Source organism: Scyliorhinus torazame, chromosome 18 (genome assembly GCF_047496885.1).
Source record: "Scyliorhinus torazame isolate Kashiwa2021f chromosome 18, sScyTor2.1, whole genome shotgun sequence".
Classification (NCBI taxonomy): domain Eukaryota; kingdom Metazoa; phylum Chordata; class Chondrichthyes; order Carcharhiniformes; family Scyliorhinidae; genus Scyliorhinus; species Scyliorhinus torazame.
This window is the reverse complement of record NC_092724.1, coordinates 138,734,638-138,756,247: the sequence shown is the minus strand read 5'-3', so window position 1 is coordinate 138,756,247 and position 21,610 is coordinate 138,734,638. Positions and strand designations below refer to the sequence as shown.

Below are 21,610 nucleotides of genomic sequence, written 5' to 3'. Positions count from 1 at the left end.
GCTTACAAGGTATTGTATGTTCAGCAGATGCCTAAAGGCGGCCTCCTGGTAGCAGACAGAGGTAGGGGTGGGGCAGTGAGTGGGAAGCACATCAGAAACACTTTGAGGCCTCCCCCACAGCTGCCATACGCACCTGGATACAGCTGTGGCTACAGGCTGTCCTGTGGAGGGACATGGCCTTCCACGATGGTGATACGGCAGCTGCGGTCATTTTTAATTTTAAACATATTTTGAAGTTGCTGAGTGGGTGCCTCAAGATGGAGGCACCGTCTCTCTTCCTTACCTGCCAGGGCAGGCTGCAACTCCTCTGGTGTCAGAGGGCTTCCTACTGATTCTCTATCTTCAAGACCCCACCCACTGTCCTTAATTGGATGGTGGGTGTATGCTCCGGCCACTCATTGGCAAATCCTGCAAAAATTGTTGTTGGGCCACTGCTCCAAACCTGGTGCAGGGCGGGGACCTGGATTTGATCCTGACATTCGGCTCCCAACTCCAAATGGAAAATTTTGCTCTATTCATTGGTCATTCAAGTCCAGGTAAGGATCATTCAATTCTTTCATTTTGAGAAAAACTAGATTTCTTAGCAGTGTTTTCGGCAACACCTCCTCATTCACTTTGTACTTCTGATAGGGTTGTTCCTTTAATTAGGGGAGCTACTTGGGAAGGGCTGGATTGGATGGGGAATCCTGCAGAGCAAAGAAAACCATGCACACTTCTTTTCCAAAACAAAACATGAGGGATATCCGGGAATATGTCACTCAATTACTGTGAAATGGAACAAAAGTGAAACAGCATCTTACATGTCGGGTGACTGGAGAATTTTGACACATCCTGCGTACAGTAGTTTATCTTCCTTTGGTATGAGAATGTGAAGGCCTTCTTTGAGATCTTCCTTACTGATGGCACAGGATTGAGGGACTAAGAAAGAACAAAAACACACAATATTATTCCATAGAATCAAAAGAAACCCGACAGTGCAGAAGGAGGCCATTCGGCCTATCAAGTCTACATCGACCTACTAAAAGAGCACTCTACCTAGGCCCAGTCACCCGCCCTTTCACTGTAGCCCCGCGCATTGATCATGGCCAATCCACCTAACCTGCACATCTTTGGGCCGTGGGAGGAAATGGGAGCAATCCCATGCAGATATGGGGAGAACGTGCAAACCCGACACAGACAGTCACCCAAGGTCAGAATCAAACATGAGTCCCTGGCGCTGTGAGGCAGCAGTGCTAACCAATGCTGCTTCATAGCAGTTTCAATTGTTTCTCTACAGTTCATATGTTGAAGGCCAGCTAGAAGTTACGGGAGGTTCCTTAATTCACCTGAATGGTTTGGTGCAGAACTAACCTTATCAGAGTAATTTGCTCCAATCTTGTCCTTACTTTACTCGGAAAGGCTGATAAATAGTTGCCCTATTCCAATTCTAAACACTGCTTTTTATGCAAGTTACTGTTAAGGGCAAACAGGAGGACCCAAACATCCAAGACAAGGCCAATTAGGTGTGTCACGCCTCTTCAAAGGAGATATTATTGACATTTCAAGGAAATGTTAGCTACTTATATTTGTTATGACGTAAATGTCTTTATGTTCATCTTTCAATGCTTTAATTTAACAGACGTAATTACGAGTAATCTCCCATAGGGGTGGTGAAGGAATCAGTTGTAATAAAAGGGCAGGTTACCTCATACACGACATAAAATCTGGAATTATCTCGGAGAAGATGGGAGGCTAGCTTGAATGAGCATGTTGTAAGAAACCGAGGGCAGGCATATTGAAAAAAAGCCTCTTCATAATTTGTAGTGAAACATTTTATTATTAGAACCTGTACAACGTATGGAACCTGCAATTTAAGTGGTAGTCTCTGATGTCCTGGCATATGATCAATTTGACCTTTAACTAAAATCACAATCACAGGAATGTTGCGATCTTTCGATGTGTTTCTTGAAATAGGCAAGAATTCGAGGAGGATTCCTGTAAAATGTTTGGAATTTTTCATTTTAGGAAGCATTTTCAAAACAGCTGCCCGATTCATCCCTCCAGTTGGCACCTGCTTTATATTGAACAGTTGGCTTATAACGTGCTCATTTCTAGTTTTGTTTGCCCGCTATACAGCATGTAGAAATTTCATAAAACTCCTACCGCACAATTCTGCTGAGCAGCTCAGAGAGGCATTCTCATCTTCCTCAGAAAAGCTGCTGTCTTCATCGAATGCAAAATCATCCTCTGCAGCAAAGCTTTCCAACAGTTTACTGACAGCTCGTCCCTTTGACTGCATGAAGCAAGAACAAAGCTCTTTTAAATGCACATTTGAATTCATCCTTCCCCTAAGTGTGTGGGTGTAATGGCACATTGGTGAAACATATTGCTCCCAATGTTAGAGCCCTTGTCCTAACTCGTACCCGATCCAGTTTACTCGTCACCACTTGTGCTTACTGACTTACATTGTCTCCCTGACCTTGGTCTTAAACTTCTCATCCTTATTTTCAAATCATTCAATCACTGCACAACGGACCCCCCCCCCCCCGAACTCTGTAACCACCTCCAGAACTAAAATCCTCCAAGATTTCTTCCCTCCTTGAACCATAGTTTTTGTGCAGCCCTCATTTTAATCACTCCAACACTGGTTGCCGTGCTTTCTACTGCCTTGGCCCAAAGATCGGAAATCCCCATCCTGTACCTTTCCCCTTTCCAACACTCTATCCTCTTTGAAGACGCTCCTCAACTCTGACCCCTTTGATCAAGCTTTTCGGCATCTGTTCTAAGATTTCCTCATGTGGGTCTGTTTATGTTTGACACCAGTGTTGCGAAGCACCTTAGGATATTTTAATGCATGAAAGATCTTACATAAATGCATGTTGCTGTTGCTATTCTCTATTCTTAATTAATCTCTAATTATAAAGCATGAGTATTTATAGTTTTGGACTGGATTTACAGGCTTAATATTTAAATTAGATGGGAAGGTCCAAAGGGAGAGGGCCGCCCAGTGGGGTGGATCACTGAGAGAGGAGGTTCACCAGGGGGGGCCGCCAACTGGGGGGCGGTGCCGAGGGTGAGGGACGTCGAGGGGGGGTGTCACTGCAGGGGAGAGACGCTGAGTGGGAGGGTTGGCGAGGGGGTGGATCACCATTGAGGGAGGATCGCCGAGGGGGTGGGTCGCCGAGGGGGTGGGTCGCCGAGGGGGGGTGTCGCCGAGGGGGAAGGGTCTCCGAGGGGGAAGGGTCTCCGAGGGGGAAGGGTCTCCGAGGGGGAAGGGTCTCCGAGGGGGAAGGGTCTCCGAGGGGAGGGTCAGGGAAGGATTGAATGGGTGAGAGGCGGTCAGGAGGGTGTACAAGCTAGAAGGAGTCAGCGAGCAGAAGGATCAAGGAGTAGGAGGGAGGTGGTAAATGGAAGAGAGGCAGTGAATGGGTGGACAGGAATGTCAGAGAGGGAAGAGACGAGCAGGCGAGAGGCAGTGAGCAAGAGAGACATGGCAAATTGGAGAAGCAAAAATTGGGAGGGACACAGCAACCTGGAGCGAGACGGTGAGCGGGAGAGACGCACTGAGCGGGTGAGACGCACTGAGCGGGTGAGACGCGGTGAGCGGGAGAGACGCACTGAGCGGGTGAGACGCGGTGAGCGGGAGAGACGCACTGAGCGGGTGAGACGCGGTGAGCGGGAGAGACGCACTGAGCGGGTGAGACGCGGTGAGCGGGAGAGAGAGAGTTAGTGGTTAAGGCAGTAAATCAAAATCAAAATCTGGAGTAAAGTCTGTTTCCTTCAAGTTAGCACCTTCTGGTAATTTCCGTAACCAACAGGACCCAGCCACAAAGGCCTTCATCTATCCTCTGGATACCAGCCTATGAGGTCAAGAGGTGGGCACAGATAGCAAGTCTGCACCTGCTAAAACCATGCCTGGACCACACCGCAAAGAAAGAAAGGTAAGCTTTTGGCTTGAAGGTTGGAATGTGAGGACCAATTGCCCTGGATGGACAACGACACGCATTCCTCAGCACGTCTACGCAAGGCGGTCCTGATTGACAGTGACCTACACAAGCTTGGTGTCGGTACTGGCACTCTACAAGAAGGCAGATTGGCCGACACAGGGGATGGAATCCTCTGGCTGTTGCAATTCATTTTTCCCGCCGGCAGCACACCCCAGTTACCCGGTGGGAGAATCCTGCCACCTGAGAACAGTGTGCCATTGAGAAACCTGTGGCTGGGGGTCCGGAAAATCCAGTCCAGGCTCTGATCCTCAGGGTAATTACACCCTCTACTAGTGGAAAGACACCATGAGCATGATGTAGGCTTTGCAGGGGGCTGGCAGTCAACTGAGTGGTGAGTAATAACTTCAGAGCGCCTCATCTTCCTGAGTCTATCATCTGATGGAGGCACAGTCAACATCATAAGTGCCTATGCACCAATCTGTCTGCCAATATCTCAAACAGCATTTCCAAAACTCCCCAGACAACGTTCTGAGGGACATTCCAAATGACAAGAGGTCATTCACCCTGGGTGACTTCGCTGTACGTGTAAGGGCAGAGAGTGATTCATGGCCAACTTGCCGCGACCATCCTGGGGTGGGCGAGATCAATGATAACGGGTAATGCCTTCTTGAGCTTTGTGCCCAGAATGTACTCTGCATTACCAACACCCGTTATCAGGGCAGACATTACCATAAGGTATCATGGTATCACCCAAGGCCTGGGCATTGGCACCAACTGAACCTGGTCATCACGGTGTGTGATCTGCTCAGTGTTCTCCACGCCTGCTCCTATCACCGCGCAGACTGCGACTCTGACCACTCTCTCGTCAGTAGCAGAGTGAAGGTGCACCCCCTGCACCCAAAACGTTTCACAACTCCAAAACCTGACGGCCCGCCATATATCAACATTCCTTTCACAAATAACGATGCCAAATACCAGCACTTCATACTGTCACTGGTATGACCGCTACCCACCAAAGGTTTACCAGGAAGCACCAACGCTGGTATTGAAGAAATTCGGAAGTTACTGAGTTCAATCATCGGTGAATCAGCAGAAGCATAATTTGGTATAGACCGAACTCTCAACAAGGACTGGTTTCAGAACTGCTCTAGTGGGATCGCATTTGACATTGATGCAAAAATACAAAGCGTACATGTTGCACATTGAACCCAACACTGAAACTGCATGGCCTGAAAGTAGCCAAGAAAGCCGGGCAAAATATAGAGCGATACTGCACAAATAAAGACCGAGTTCATTTGTGTCAAAACATCCAAGCTGCCTGTGACAATGAAAATCTACGTGCGATGAATAAGGGCACTTGGTCCTACCATCAACAAAGTTGCCCTTTTGAAATCACCAAATCGTGTGATGCACTTGCTGACAGAAATAATCAGATGTCCTTCTGGTGCTGATCATGACTGTGATCTGTATTCCTGTGAGGTGGACATCTCTCATTTTGCGTTAAATGCTCTCTTGCAGCTTCCTGTCATGGATGAGTTAGATGAAGAATCCTCATTATTAGAGCTTGAGAAGGCCATAGATCACTTAGAAAACAGAAAGGCACCTGCCAAGGGTGGAACCCCAACCAAACTGTTCAAGTGTAGAAAGTCCCATCTATTGTCACACCTCGGTGACCTTTTCCTTCTCCATCGCAATGTTAGATCCATTCCACAGGAGATAAATGATGCAAAAAATGATCACACTATACAAAAAGAAAGGCAACAGAGGCGACTGCGATAACTACAGGGACATCTCACTCCTTAGCATCATGGAGAAGGGTCATACTTGGAAAAACTCCATCTACTTACAGTCAGAGAGTACCTGAAAGCAGAGTGCGGTTTCCAAGGTGGCAGATACGCCAGCCACAAGAAAAGGCTGGGAAACAGCATTTTCCCCTTTAACTTAGTTTCATAGGTATTACGAAGTAATTCGTCAGTGTATGCAGAGCAGGATCCGAACAAGATTTTGGAGAAAATTGTCTGTCCATCAAAGCTCCTCAGTCTCATCTGTTTCTTCCATGCCAACATGTGCTGCACTGTACAATTTGATGGCACCATTTCAGACAGGTCCAGAGTGAAGGCTGGAGTGTAACGGGCCTGTGTCCTAATGCACACTCTGTTTGGCAACTTCTTTTCCATGCTCCTGACCTTTGCCTCCCCTGCAGATATGGAAGGAGTCTGACTCCTTGCACACTGGATCAGACAGCAAGGTCTACAATCTATCAAGGCTGAAATCAAAGACAAAATTACATCACATCCTGATCAGCGAACTCCTCTGTGCTGATGGTGCTGCACTAGTCACCCACACAATGAGCTACAAAGACCCATGGACTGTCTGTCCCATGCCTGTAACTCACTCTCCCTGGCTCGAACATTCGTGCCACACAGGCGCCAAACAATGACCACCTCCAGCAAGAAATAATCTAACCATCTCCCTTTGAAATTCAATGGCATTGCTGACACCTAATCCCCCACCATCAACAACCCTGGGGGTTACCATTGAACAGAAACTGTATGGGTGAGCGACCTCGTGGATTTCCTCTGGTTGGAGAAAATTAAACTCGCCTTAAGAGGGCCGATGGAAGGGTTCGCCTGGAGACAGAGAGGGTGGATTGTATGGTAGGGAGGGCGGGCTGTGCTTATTCATTGAGTTATGATGTGATCTCCTGTTTGTTACCTTTTGGTTATCTTTTTGATCTTGGTTGTGGTTGTGTTTGATGTTTATTTATAAATACCTTAATAAAAATAATTCTTTAAAAAAGGATTGAATTCTTTCCCCAAGGGAAAGATCTATTTATATATATATATAGAGAGAGAGAGAGAGAGAGAATGAATATTAGGTTGGAGGGTTTGAATGCTCCTTATTAGATAATCTGTTTGAATTGGATACTGTTGGCTAGACTATAAAGTGGTTGAGGAGCTGGATAAATAATTCCAAAATCAGAAAAACAATTGGCTATTTTTGTTCTGTTATCTTCACACATATTATGGGAGATGACCGCTGAGATTAGTCGAATAATGGACAGTATTTGCGAAGGGTTGCAAGAAAACTAAGCAAGCTGAGCACGGAACGATGGAGTCATTTGCAAGCATTAATCCCATTCCACACATTTCAGATCGGTCCCTAATTTAATCCTGAGCTGTACACATTATCAAGTTATTTAATGAAAGGTTAATACACTTTCAGGAGTGGAACCACATTAGGGAAACTATTTTGACACCCAACATTCTCAACCCAATTCTCTTTAAATGCGCATCTTAAAAGTACACAGGCGAACAAGAATAAAAACATATTTTGATAAGTCACTAATTTGGGTGCATTGTCTCAGGTGTATTTGCCTGCCTTTAATAGATTTTCTGCACGTTAATTCATTTTGTTCAATCATTTAATGAAGAACTATTCTCAGTTTTTGTTTATTGATTGTTCATGTTTCCCTCTGTACTTTATCAAATCATTTTTAAATAGTTTATTCAAATAAAGGGTCGCTGAAAAATGAACCGACTCCTGGGGCGTCATTCTCCGACCCCCCCCAGCGGGTCGGAGAATGGCCGTTGGCCGCCGTGAATCCTGCCCCCGCCGGTTGCCGAAGTCTCCGGTACCGGATATTTGGTGGGGGCGGGAATCGGGCCGCGCCGGTTGGCGGGCCCCCCCGCTCGATTCTCCGGCCCGGGTGGGCCGAAGTCCCGCCGAGAAATTGCCTGTCCCGCCGGCGTAAATTAGAGTACCTATTTACCGTCGGGACAAGGCGGTGTGGGCGGGCTCCGGGGTCCTGGGGGGGGGGGGCGCGGGGCGATCTGACCCCGGGGGGTGCCCCCACGGTGGCCTGGCGCGCGATCGGGGCCCACCGATCCGCGGGCGGGCCTGTGTCGTGGGGGCACTCTTTCCCTTCCGCCTCCGCAACGGTCTCCACCATGGCGGAGGCGGAAGAGACTCTCCCCACTGCGCATGCGCGGGAAACTGTCAGCGGCCGCTGATGCTCCCGCACATGTGCCGCCCCGACATGTCATTTCCGCGCCAGCTGGCGGGGCAACAAACGCCGTTTTCGCCAGCTGGCGGGGCGGAAATCCCTCCGGCGCTGGCCTAGCCCCTCAATGTTGGGGCTCGGCCCCCAAAGATGCGGAGCATTCCGCACCTTTGGGGCGGCGCAATGCATGTCTGATTGGCGCCGTTTTGGGCGCCAGTCGGCAGACATCGCGCCGTTTGGGGAGAATTTCGCCCCTGTTTCTTCGGGGGATTCAGGGCTAGTGATTCATTTACAGAGATAGTTTGCCATTGAATAAAGGTGCTGCCTGCTTAGTCTCCTCACCTCTTTCACTGGCAGTTTGCTCTTTAGTTTGTTCAGCTTATTCCGATTATATTCAGTAGGGTTGCCTCCTTTCTGCGCAAGGCACAGTCCACTTGATTTCTGACGTAGAGAAACAAAAGTGCAAGTGTCAGTATGTGAGGTTTGGATTCAATTACAAAATAAAATCAAAACCCATGCGGAAGTTTCATTGACAGAAGATTTGTTCCAAGGGATGCAGTCAACCTGTGAGACATCATTAACAATCAGTGCAAAAAACCCTCTCTGCTCAGGCATCCTTTTTCCCTCCATTATTATTCTTTCCAGGGATACGGGTGTTGCTGACAAGGCCAGTGTTTGTCGCCCACCCCTAATTGCCATGGCTTGTTGGGCCATTTCAGAGGGGCATTAAGAGTCAACGTTGTGGGTCTGGAGTCACGGGTGGGATTCTCCACTCCCGCGCCGAAGTGCCCACGCCGTCGTGAACGCCGTCGAGGTTCACAACGGCGTGAAACGGCCCCTATCCCGACCGATTCAGGGCCCGATAATGGGCTAGGAGCGGGGCCGCGTCATCTACACGCGGCAGGCCTTGTCGCCGCATAAAGGCGGCGCCGCATACATGACGCGGCCGGCGCCGCATAACTGGCGTCACCCGCGCATGCATGGTTGCCGTCCTCTCCGAGTCCGCCCCGCAAGAAGACGGACGGATCTTGCGGGGCCGCGGAAGGAAGGAGGTCCTCCTTCAGAGAGGACAGCCCGACGATCGGTGGGCACCGATCCCGGGCCATCCCACATTTGAGGTACCCCCCCGGTGCAGGATCCCCCCCCCCCCGCAGGCCGCACCCCCAGCGTTCCCACGCTGTTCTCGACAGCAGCGACCAGGCGTGGACGGCGCCGGGGGGAACCCGCCGTTTTGGCCTGGCCGCTCAGCCCATCTGGGCCTGAGAATAGTGGGGGTGCCGGAGAATCGCCATTTTGGGTGTCTCCGGCGATTCTCCGGCCTGCGGAACAGACGGGGCCGTTCCCGCCGCTTGGGAGAATCGCGGGAGGGCATCGGACCGGCGTCCCGGGAAATTTTGGCGGCCCAGGAGATTCTCCCAACCGGCGCGGGAGTGGAGAATCCCGCCCCACATGGGGGCCAGACCAGGCAAGGACAGCAGATTTCCTTCCTTAAAGGACATTAGTGAACCAGATGGATGTACACAACAATCGACAATGATTCACGATCACTATTACTGAGGCTAACTTTTCATTTCCAGATTATTGATTGAATTTAAATTCTACCAGCTGCCGTGGAGGGATTTGAACCCTTGTAATAATGATAATAATAACAATCTTTATCAGTGTCACATGTAGGCTTGCATTAACACTGCAATGAAGTTACTGTGAAAAACCCCTCATCGCCACACTCCGGCGCCTGTTCGGGTACACGGAGGGAGAATTCAGAACGTCCAATTCACCTAACAAGCACGTCTTTGGGACTTGCGGGAGGAAACTGGAGCATCTGGAGGAAATTCACGCAGACACAGAGAGAATGTGCAGTCTCCATACAGACAGTGGCCCAAGCCGGGAATAGAACCCGGGACCCTGGCGCTGTGAAGCCACGGTGCTAACCACTGTGCTGCCGTGATCTACCAGCCTTGTCACACCCGACTCAGGATACGATGGGGCTGTTAAATTTTGCGTAAGGCCTCTCGTGAGATTAAACGGCCTTGTTATGCCTCGAGAGATTTATCGGGATATCGCAAGGTGTCGCGATCAGGATCCCGCGCAAAATGGGTGGTATCCAGATTTGCATATTCAAGTGTGCAGTCAGGCTCACTTGAATATGCTTGTGCCGGAGTTACCTAACATACTGCATCGGAGACCCCGAGTAAGCACCCTTTAGCACTGGTCCCAACCAACGTGGACCAGGTCTGCTGGCACTTGGGGAGGGGCCAGGCGATCGGGTGCCCCTGGGTGGTCGAGCTCTGGGCAGGGTGATGCCCTGCACTCCTGATGCCACCCATGCACTGTGGCACTGCCAGCCTAGCACCCTGACAGTGCACCTAGGCAATGTCACCCAGATGCCACCTGGCACTGCCAAGGTGGCACTACCACACTGGCAGGGTGCCAAGCTGGCAGTGCCCAGGTGGCATCTTGCCTGGGCCGGGAATTGGGTCTAGGGGTGCCATGCCCTTGTGAGGTGCAGTGGGGGCTTGAGAAAACCCCTCATTGGTAAGTTGTGGTGTTCGGGTGGGGTGGGGGGGGGGGGTGTGCGGTGTCTGGGGGCTGTTATGGTGTGTCTAGAGGAGTTTGTCAGTGCAGGAAATGGGACTAAGTGTGGCTTCGGTGGGGTGTCCCTCACCAAGGCCCAGAAATGAAGCAGAGTCCCGTTTAATAGCGGGGTTGCTCTCGGCCAGCGCTGGGAAACACCCGACCAAACGCACTCAGCATGGAACTCTGTTTCATTTCCATTACATCATGCCCTACTTCTCTCCAATTGTCCAATTCAAATAAAGAGTTACAGAATGGGTCAAAACTTTCTTGATCTTGTGCTTGGGAGGAAAATGGTAACTTTGGACCTTTGGTCCTAAAGGTCTACGACACTTGCGTTTTCTCATGTCATGTCCGAGTCTGTTGTCAAATAATTGATAGAGATTGATCTCCATAATTATTTGACAACTCGATTATTGTTATAGCTGCAATTACCAGGGTGGTGGAAGTTGAACTAGGTGAACTTTGGTCTTTCCTCATCTAGAAATTCCTGTGCTCTTACCCTTTCTGTTACTAGTAGGAGGATCTTTTAGGTGGCGGGTTTTCCTGCCCTGCCACCTGAAATGTCGACAAGCAACGCATACTCATAGATACCGGCTGCCTGGCAACCGTTTAAAGCGCCGAATGGCTGGCCGCTCCCAAGACCCAGCAGCATTAGATTCAAGCTCTGGCCCTTGTGGGTGCAACAGGCAGTTTCCAAAGAAGAAGAATTGACAGAGGCCAGGTTCAGGATTGTTTTAGTTGGGTCTGGTACACATAGGGTTAACGTTGGACTGATTACAGTATCGCCCACACAGTGGTGCAAAGAGGCACATGACCCAGAGTCAGAGTCAGCCTGGAGATGTGTAAAGACCGGGACAGAGATGTGTAAAGATCGGGAATGGAGTCAGCTCCACTCCTGTACCTTCTGCTGCTGTGATTCCCACCCAACCTTTTATATGCCATGGCACACCTTAATACTAAATAAATGTTTTGAGGCACACCTCCTATTTTCTCTGCTTTCTTCCTTCACTGGGAACTTGGGTTTTAACTTCTCTTTGTCGTCTCTCCTGTTTTTTTCAACCTATCCCTGTCTCCCTCACTTCTCCCAGGGATTTTGCACCCTTTCTGAGTTTTCCCTTTTTGTGCAGGTGCATAGGATCTTTTTTGTCTCCAGCTCCAAGTGAAGGGGGGGGGGGCAGGCAGGCTGTGGGCTGACGCCAGTGGGGGGAAACCGTAAAATCCCGCCCTATATTTGCAGAGTAATATGAAGTGTAATCTTGTTCTGTTTATGCGCTGGCTTTCAAACTTTTCGCGGTGCACAAATAACCAGTGTTATTTGACTAGTGATAGCTCATTATTCCACTGTTACCTCTGCCATCACTGAAAATAGGATTGTGAGGTAATGGGATTAGGAGGTTTGCCACATTGCAAGTTGTGCGACTACTGAAGCATACGACAGAGTCAGTTTCTGTGATGATGGCATGATCAGTCTTGAAAGCCGAGCTGATAAGTCTTTAAGCTACTCATATTTCTGACGGATTGCTGGGACTTAATTTCTTGACCACAGTGATGTAAGGTGAGGGCCCTGCACCAGTGCAACAACCCGACCGTGAAATTTCTAATTATAGCAAAATGAAGAGCAAATGTTACAAAGCCCATGGCAGGTCTTTGAAGAACCTCCTAACGTAAAACACCAGTCAATGGTCATTAACCCTTAGGTGTATTACAAACAGGCTGGTTTTCTGTCATCTAAAATCTGCGCCATTTATTTTGTCTTTACTCAGTGAGTTAAAGCTGTGGGGTTATAAAAAGAAATGATGAAAATCTACACAACTGAGGGGCGGCACGGTGGCGCAGTGGTTAGCACTGCTGCCTCACGGCGCCGAGGACCTGGGTTCGATCCCAGCCCTGGGTCACTGTCCGTGTGGAGTTTGCACATTCCCCCTGTGTCTGCGTGGGTCTCACCCACCCCCCGCCGCAACCCAACTATGTGGCGGGTAGGTGAATTTGCCACGCTAAATTGCCCCTTAATTTGAAAAATAATTGGATACTCTAAATTTATCCAGAAGAAAAAGAAAATGTACACCACTTTAAAATATTTAGCACTCCTCAGAAATTTGCCCGTCTGAATAACTCACTCCAAGTACAATATGGGAAATTCTGGCTTGTGCTCACACCGAGACTCTTCACCTCTTCACTTTGCGCAGTTAGAGATCTACTCAAAAGGTATTTGGTATATCTGACAGGATCGAAGGAGGTCTGATCTCACTTTGACGTCATCCCTCACCCTCTTTCCCCTGCTGAACAGATGGCCGACTCAACTTTGGCTGCTAACTACTCAAAGGGAGTTTTTAAAACTTATTTATTGGAAATGAAAATGTTGCCGGTCAGCACGGAGTAAAGCCTACCACAAATATGCCATCATCGTGATTCAGCCCAGCAGGGAGCGACAAGATTTGTAAACAAATAAATAGTGTAAGGAATTGCGTGTCGGGTAAATTGCAGTCAAAAATGAATGTGAAATGAAATGAAAATCGCTTATTGTCACAAGTAGGCTTCAAATGAAGTTACTGTGAAAATCCCCTAGTCGCCACATTCCGGTGCCTGTTCGGGGAGGTTGGTTCGGGGATCGAACCGTGCTGCTGGCCTGCCTTGGTCTGCTTTAAAAGCCAGCTCTTTAGCCCTGTGCTAAATCAGCCATGTACAGTCACAGACAAAATAGAAACATGGAAGCCAGTCCACCTTGCTTCCAAGGCACACAGTTATTAGCAAGTCCCAACAGCAACAATTACCTAGATTTACGCAGCCTTTTGTATGCAGAAAACAATCTCACAGCATTGGAAAAAGTGAACACTGAACTCAAAATGGAGATATGGGGGGTGAGCAGAGCAAAGGCTTTATTGTCAAATAGGTGGATTGTAAGTGGGATTTTGGAGGTAGAGAGAGAGAGAGAGAGTGGTTCAGGCAGGGAGTTCCTGGGTGGCAAACAAAGGTGGGGGAAGTGGAGGAAATGCAAGTGGCTGGTGTCAAAGGAACAGATTTCGATCCGGAGCTTGGTGTTTAGGATAGGAGGGATTTGTGGAAATGGGGAGTTGTGGGAGAGAGTGAGCAGTCAATTTAAAAACATTTAAATTTTAAGACAATTGAATGAAAGTCAAAACTATTGGGCCAATTTCAATCCCTGGACTGTCGAGATAGCAAGGGTGGGGGCAGGGGGTACACGATGATCAGGAGTTAAATTTGTGCGTCCACAGTTTTTACCTGCTTAAACTCAAAAATTTAAATAGCAAGGTTTGTGCTCACAGGTGGCTCCTGATTGAATTTTCCATTTTAAAGTTTCCCGGTATCCCAGGGGGAGCAGAAATATCCCTCCTCGACCCAAAAGTGTACATTGGGCCGACCTCCTCCAGAAACTCCTCCATCCCCTGATTGTAGACTTACCCACACCCTCCCTCCTCACCAATCATTCTATACGTTGCTGTGGATCATCTCCATGGGTCAGAGGAAGAGCCTAGATCTGTCACCGCCCCACCACCCCGCCGACCATCACCACTCTGGGCACCCCCACCCAGCTGCCAAACTCTTTCCTGCTGGTTTTGGGCCGGTGTCAAGAGTTGTGGATTGTAGATGAGGCCCAGGATTTAACAGTCGGGGTTGGGGGGGGGGGGGGGGGGGGGGAGCATTACCTGTTCCAGCCATCGCACTGGAGCTTTCTGTCGCAATTTGAAATCGAGCTTTACTAATCTAAAGCGGACAGACATACAGAGAATTGGTGAAACATCTAAGATGCCACCGCTTCATTTTTTTTGGTTAAATTGTGGGCAGTTTAGCTTTAAGATTCTGGCAATCCGATCAGCACAGCAGACTGCTGTACTAATACACTGTATCACACAGTAGCAGGCTTTGGGCTCATGCCAGAGATTCTCTGCTCTGCTAGCCTCCAGTCATGGCTGAGCTATCACTGCAAAACACAGAACTTGAGGACTGCTGCTCAAACAGTAGGAGTCAGGAAAATTCAGAGGGAAATCTGTTATGCTATTGTTGTATGCGATACAGGGAGATTTAAAGTTGGAGATGGTGCCAGGGGAGCAGAGTGACAGAATACAGGGCTGGCTGGAATCCTCATCGGCACATTAAGTAACTTTAGGATTTGGTTACCCTCAATGGATGAGTGATGCTGGTCGGTGACCGAGGTGCTTGTGGTGACACTACTGGGACTAGTCCTCAAGGAAATCCATCCCACTGTGCAAAATGGCTTCCTGTCGTCTGAAACGAGGAATCAGTGTGCAGCAGCTGAGAAAGGACTGTTGTTAATATGTTCCAGCCTTTCAGCTAAACACGGGTAAGGAAGTGTTAAGGGAAACTGCTGAAAGTGGAAATATCGCAGGGGGGTTAAAAACAAATTAAAGTTTGCATTGTCTTTTTTTAATCTGGGGAAAGAGTCAAACCCGGCAGAGGCACTGGACTTGGCCTGAGGAGACTGCCACTAAGACATGAAACTGAAAATTATTGAAACCTTTGAGGTTGAGCAACTTACCCGTAAAATGCCTGGAGCCACAGAGTGCATAACGGTCGGGGGGGGGGGGGGGGGGGGGGGGGGTTGGAATGATGTAGAACATTTAGTTTACATTTGAAGTGCGTCGCTTTTCCTAAAACCAACCTTAAAAGTAGCTTGTAGTACTTTGCTCTTTCTGGTGACGTTTTTACACCGGTCAGCAGAACCTTTCTTGACCTGCCTCCTGGATGCCAATTTTGCAGGCACAGAAGAATCACAGGGTAGTAATCGCTCATTGTGCAGCAGGGGCCCCAGATCAGATTCAAAACGCCGCCAAATTGTCACCTCCGCCCCCCCCTTGGTGTTCTTCAGCTTTTTATTCTTCCCGCCTGCTTTCAGCACTTTCTTCTTAATTGCCGGCAGCTTCTCAGTCTTTTTGACTGCGTTGCTAGATTCCAGGCCGTGCTTGGCAGGGCGCTTTTTAATCTTCACATCTCCATCTGCGTTAGAAAATCCGAGAGTTCCTGGAAACACAAGGAGAGGAATTCACAATTCACGCGCTGGCCGGCCAGCCCAAAGAGGCAGAGCAGGGCCTCACCCCCATTTCCCCTCATCCGACGCCCAAGCCCATTCATCAAACGCAAGGAATCTGCCTCCGGTGGCCTTCAATCCAGCCCGGCTCAGGAGGAGCAGAACAGTGAGGAGAATCGCAGCAAACGCTGACAAAGGCGGCAGAGTACAATTAGAAGCTGAAGGGCTGAGGCAGTTAGATCACCGTAGATATTTAGCTCAACTCTGTGAGCTTCCCTGAGGCGATTTGTGGATAGGAGGAGCTGGGGGTGGGGGGGGGTTGTGCTTTCACACAGTGGCATCTGTCAACAGTGACCGTGCATGGCTGCTGCAGAATTAGTCCGTATTTGTAGGTGGTCCCGCTGCACAGCTGTGAAGTGAAATGAGATTTGAATAAACTAAATCCCTCTATCATTGTTTATAAGCAGCAGCAGCAGCTCTTGGAGTGCTTTGGAAGGCGTTCTAGGCCACGTGCCGACCATGCAAGTATCCTATGGACATGTTTTTTTTCCCCCTAATAATAAAATCATAACTGGGAATGGAAATATGCAGTTGTGGTTACATGTGGCAGGTGGTCCCTATTAACAGATTTTATTGCAAAGTACATTTATGAGGCTTTTGTTTGGAACTTTTATGGTTGTTTTTTTGACAGTTGGCTCTCACTCGTGTGTGGACGTCATACTTAATTGAATGGGCTGCAAGAAGTAGATTTAAAGAGGGGAAACTCACCGACCGCCAAGCATTTTAAAGTCAAAGTGAGCACTCTGTTCAGTGTGTGGTTGTTCGGATCTGAGGGAGTTTTTAAAAAAAGTGTGTACCATCTACAAGATGCACCTGCAAGATTCCTGAGATTTGGGAGTGACTGGCTCGGCCCACATTTATTGCCCATCCCTACGTGCCCTTGAAAAGGCGGAGGTGAGCTGCTTTCATGCACCGCTGCAGTCCATGTGGTTCAGGTACACCCAAGGGTGCTGTTGGAGAGAGAGTTCCAGGATTTGGACCCAACTTGGAGGAACGGCAATATATTTCCAAGTTAGGATGGTGAGGAACTTGCAGGGGATCTTGCAGGTGGTGCTGTTCCCATGTGTCTCCTGCCCTTGCCCTTCTAGGTGGCAGAAGATGTGGGTTTGGCAGATTCTGTGGAAGGAGGTTTGGCGAGTTGCTGCAGGTGCATCTTGTAGATGGTACACACTGCTGCCACTGGGCACCAAAGTTGGAGGGTGTCATTGTTTAAGGTGGTGGACGGGTGTCATCAAATGGGCTGTTTTGTCTTGGATGGCACCGAGCTCGAGTGTTCATTGGACCCGCACTCACCCGAGTAAGTGGGAAGCATTCCATCACAGTCCTGACATTCCGTGTAAGATGGCGGACAGGATTTGGGGTGTCAGGAGGCGAGTAACTCGCCTCAGAATTTCCAACCTCTGACCTAATCTTCCAGGCGTGACCTGTGACTTACCCAGGAGGCCTTGCCTTTCCTTTTTCTTCTTCGCTTTCTGATTGGCTTCCAGCTTCACGACAGAGGAAGGCGACGGATCAATGTCAGTTGCAGCAAGAGTGGTTGAGTATTCGGTGCGCAGCCCCAGGTTGGAGTCTTTGATTGGCAGGTCGGCGATGACATCACTGCCATCAGCACTGTTATAGTTGTCGTCATCTTCACTCATATCTGAACCAGAGAAAAGTGGGAAAAAACATTAATAATAATCTTTATTGTCACAAGTAGGCTTACATTAATACTGCAATGAAGTTACTGTGAAAAGCCCCTAGTACGATCAAGATTGTGCACGTGTCCATCCGATTATTCTTGAATACTTTAATTGTTTAGACAAAATGCAATGTTGAAGGTGATGTTCATGTAGCAGGGTTTGTTCTGACAATGGGTGACTGCGAAGACAAACTACTGGACAAATGTTCACCACTTGGCAAAACCCTATAGCCGGCTTGGTCACGTCTTAAACTGTCAATAAGATCTACAATTCAAGGTGTCAATTTTTCCTGAAACGGATTCTCCATTTGAGAGACTATTTTCTGCTGGATCGCACCTGATTTGACCCACGCTGGGTGTGCAAACCCAAAAGTGAGTCACAATCCTTCACAAACTTCAGCATGGCGGGAATTTCGAGAAATTGTCTAGTGCCTCCTGCTATCGGGCCGCCATTTTGAGCTGGCGGCCCGATAGCGAGGTCAGGGACCCCCCTCCTCCTGCACCACAATTCAGCCCACCACCCCCGGGATGTTCTGGGTGACCCACTCCTCTTCCCCACCACAGAGAGGGTGACCCGACCACCGCCCCCCCCCCCCCCCCCCCCACCAGAGGCCCCGATAAGACAGACTCCCACCAGAGACACCCCAATTACAGAGAACCCCACTAGAGCCCCCTCAATTATAGAGACCCCCAACAGAGATCTCCCATAGAGCGACCCTGCCTGGAAGCCAGGGAGCAGTCCAGACAGAGGCACTGAAAAAAAATTGCTGCTTTAAAACTCACCTGGGCAATACACCTGCTGACACAGACACAGGAAGTAGTACCTGTCAATTCCTCAAAAGAGGAAACCAGTCAGCTGGGCGTAAACCCATTCAGACCTTTGATCTGCAAGCCTTTCATTCATATCTCTGTGAAATTGTTTTCACTGGGCCGTGATTGACAGCTTCCAACACACCCAGCTGTCTGCATTGTTTCATTCATATCCCTTCACGCTTGAATGGCTATTAAGTACCCAACTGTGAAACTAAGGCAATGTTTATAAACATATAGCTATGATTGACAGCTCCTGGAACACATCAAAGACAGTTCAGTGCTTTCTGCAGAGAAAAATGGGGAGTGAGAGCACTTAAAGCACCGAACTGGTTTCACAGCTTTTCAGGAATTGACAGGTGCTGCTGTCTCTGCCTGAGCCAGCAGCTGTATTACACAGGTGAGTTTTAAAGCAATTATTTTTCTCACTGCATCTGCCTGGACTGCTCTCTAGGTTCCAGGCAAGGGTCTCTCTTAAGGGGGCTTCCAGGCAGGGGTCTCTCTTTCAGGGGCATTTCAGGCAGGAGTCGCTGTAATTTGGGGGGTTTTGGTGAGGGGGGGAGGGGGGGGTGAGGGTGGTGGGAGGGTCTGGTGGGGTGGGCAGGTCTTGCATTGTGGGGGAGGGGGGGGGGGGCGGGGAGCCTCCAATGGACTGTGGGATAACTCATTTAAAGAATTACCCTTTTGGCCCACGGCGTGTTCCACCACATCAGGGCCACGTTTGTAAAGACCTGCACCAATCCTGCCCAGAGGACCAGAGAATCACGCGGGCGTGGAAAATATGGGGCGAAATTCTCCCCCAACGGCGCGATAACCGCCGACTGGTGCCAAAGACGGCGCCAATCAGACGGGCATCGCGCCGGCCCAAAGGTGCAGAATGCACCGCATCTTTGGCGGCCTAGCCCCAACATTGAGGGGCTAGGCTGACGCCGGAGGGATTTCCGCCCCGCCAGCTGGCGGAAATGGCGTTTGTTGCCCCGCCAGCTGGCGCGGAAATGCGGCGCATGCGCGGGAGCGTCAGCGGCCGCTGTCAGTTTCCCGGCGCATGCGCGGGAGCGTCAGCGGCCACTGTCAGTTTCCCGCGCATGCGCAGTGGGGAGAGTCTCTTCCGCCTACGCCATGGTGGAGGTCGTGGCGGAGGCGGAAGGGAAAGAGTGCCCCCACGGTACAAGCCCGCCCGCGGATCGGTGGGCCCCAATCGCGGGCCAGGCCACCGTGGGGGCACCCCCCAGGGTCAGATCGCCCCGCGCCCCCCCCCAGGACCCCGGAGCCCGCCCACGCCGCCTGGTCCCGCCGGTAAATACCAGGTTTGATTTATGCCGGCGGGACAGGCAATTTCTGGGTGGGACTTCGGCCCATCCGGGCCGGAGAATCCAGCGGGGGGTCCCGTCAACCGGCGCGGCCCCATTCCCGCCCCGCCCAAACTCCGGTACCGGAGACTTCGGCGGTGGCGGGATTCACGGCGGCCATCGGCCATTCTCCAACCCGGCGGGGGGTCGGAGAATGACGCCCATGGTGCCCAGCACGTTAATAGGATGCAAATGGGTCTTAATTCAGCCATTTGCGTCCTCCTGCTGCCGCAGGGCGCAAACCTCAATCCCATCGTCGGCAGGGGACCAGAGCATCGGAACATTTTGCCCAATGCTGGATTCTCCGCCTGAAGGCAAATCGCCATTCCAACGTCATGAAACGGAGAATCCCGGCCCTTATTTCGCCACGGTTCCCCTTTTGACGAGTGCATACGTCAACAGGAATGCAAGTTTATAAACTCTTTAAGGGGCTGTTTAGCACAGGGTCAAATCGCTGGCTTTGAAAGCAGACCAAGGCAGGCCAGCAGCACAGTTCAATTCCCGGAACAGCCTCCCCGAACAGGCGCCGGAATGTGGCGACTAGGGGCTTTTCACAGTAACTTCATTTGAAGCCTACTTGTGACAATAAGCGATTTTCATTTATTTCATTTTAATTGAGTGGTGTCTTACCTTGGATGTGCTATTTAAAAAGAAAGATTACACATTTTCCTATGCAATGAAAGACAAGGATAGACTTGAAAATTTGGGCTCTGTTTTTATCTGAACAGGCAAGATTACGGGGTGATTGGATCACAGCGCGTAAAATTATCAGATAGAGAGAGACTGGCGCACAGTGAGAGAACAGAGATTTTAAAATTAGATATGAGATTTAGGACAGAAAGCAGAAACAACATTTTATGCAGAGGGATTTAAATCTGTACAATGCACCACCAGAATTAATGAGTGAAGCAGGGACCAAATCAACTTGGGTGGTGAACAAAAAGGGAGATAAGGAACCCTGTAAACAAGGTGGGCACATGGGATTACTACTTGCTTAGAGGATAGACACCAAGACAGATCGTTTGTGCCATGTGGCCTGGTTCCATGTTGTAATTCCTAAGTGGTTCTATGAGGCATTGAGCCCATAAGCAGCATACCAGCGTCTGAAGAGAAACCATCACTCTCTGTGGACACCCATTCCTTTTCATTCACCGTGGCTTGGCATTCCTGTTTCTGCTTCTTAATGCCGACTTTCCTCACTTTGACTCCAACAGCCCTTCTCTTCTGTTGAATACCGGGTTTCTTTTTAATGACCGAGTTCGCCTTCTGAGCCGCTTTATTTTTTGACAATGTAGCTTTACTACTCAATAAACCATCTTCTTCTCCGGATTCTATTTTCAAAGCTGTAATTGAAAATAAAGTTGGCATCTTCAATTAGTTGTCCAGTGGTACATTCCAAAGCTTGCATCTGCATGCAGTATGTGTGTACACAGCTCTTAACTCCTGTTGTCATGCTTCATCAGACTTTTGTACCAGCCTTTCCATTATAAATTCACAATGGAAATTGCCTATGTAATCCTGTCACACTGTCATTAAGTCCTCTCACGAGCCACACTTGTGTCTTTCCCTCCTCTTCCAACCAACTCTACTTCTCTGCACTCCTATAAAACTTTCTATGCAACTATCAATATTAACAGGAAATCATAATATTATGTATAAAATTAGGTGCAAAATTTTTATACATTTTAAATATTTGATTTGTCCTCAGAGCAATGTAGAGATGACACTGGTTTCTAAGTGTGCAACAGGTGTATTTACAATGCTTTAAAATATAAATCTCTGCAGTCACAAATTGCCTGCATACTTGCTCATCCCAGCTCTAGCATCTTCTGTTTACTTTAGCTCATAGTCATCACCCAGGCTTAATCAATCAAGCATAGTGAGCATAGATCAGTTACCAGACCCCCCAATAATCGATCACAGAACAATTGAACACTACACCAACAAATGATATTTAAAATGGGAACTAAATTCCACCCATATGCTCTGGTTCATTAACCCAGCCCTCTACCCTGCTTCATCTGAAGATGGCTTGCCTCCCCACCCCCCCACCCCCCCAACATGTGGAATGCCATAGGCGATTGCCAAATAAAACTGAATAATTTAAAAACATGCACCTTAAGAAAATGATCTTTAAGTAACCTATCAGCCTGTGCCAAAGATTTGTGGCAGGTAAAATTCTTGTAAAATAGCCTCATT

General features: G+C 49.1%; 1 protein-coding gene across 5 annotated transcripts in view; it reads right to left on the bottom strand.

Moving 5' to 3' along the window:
• Positions 1-21,610, bottom strand: part of bahcc1b (BAH domain and coiled-coil containing 1b) — a 305,394-nt gene that overhangs the window by 57,026 nt on the left and 226,758 nt on the right. For all 5 annotated transcript variants that reach the window (XM_072483465.1, XM_072483467.1, XM_072483464.1 and 2 more), the window contains exons 17-22: positions 20,509-20,754; positions 17,007-17,213; positions 15,146-15,504; positions 8,272-8,370; positions 2,143-2,272; positions 801-918 (exon numbers count right to left, since the gene is read on the bottom strand). In XM_072483465.1, coding sequence (XP_072339566.1) covers positions 801-918; positions 2,143-2,272; positions 8,272-8,370; positions 15,146-15,504; positions 17,007-17,213; positions 20,509-20,754 — 1,159 coding nt within the window. The remainder of the gene's footprint in view (positions 1-800; positions 919-2,142; positions 2,273-8,271; positions 8,371-15,145; positions 15,505-17,006; positions 17,214-20,508; positions 20,755-21,610) is intronic.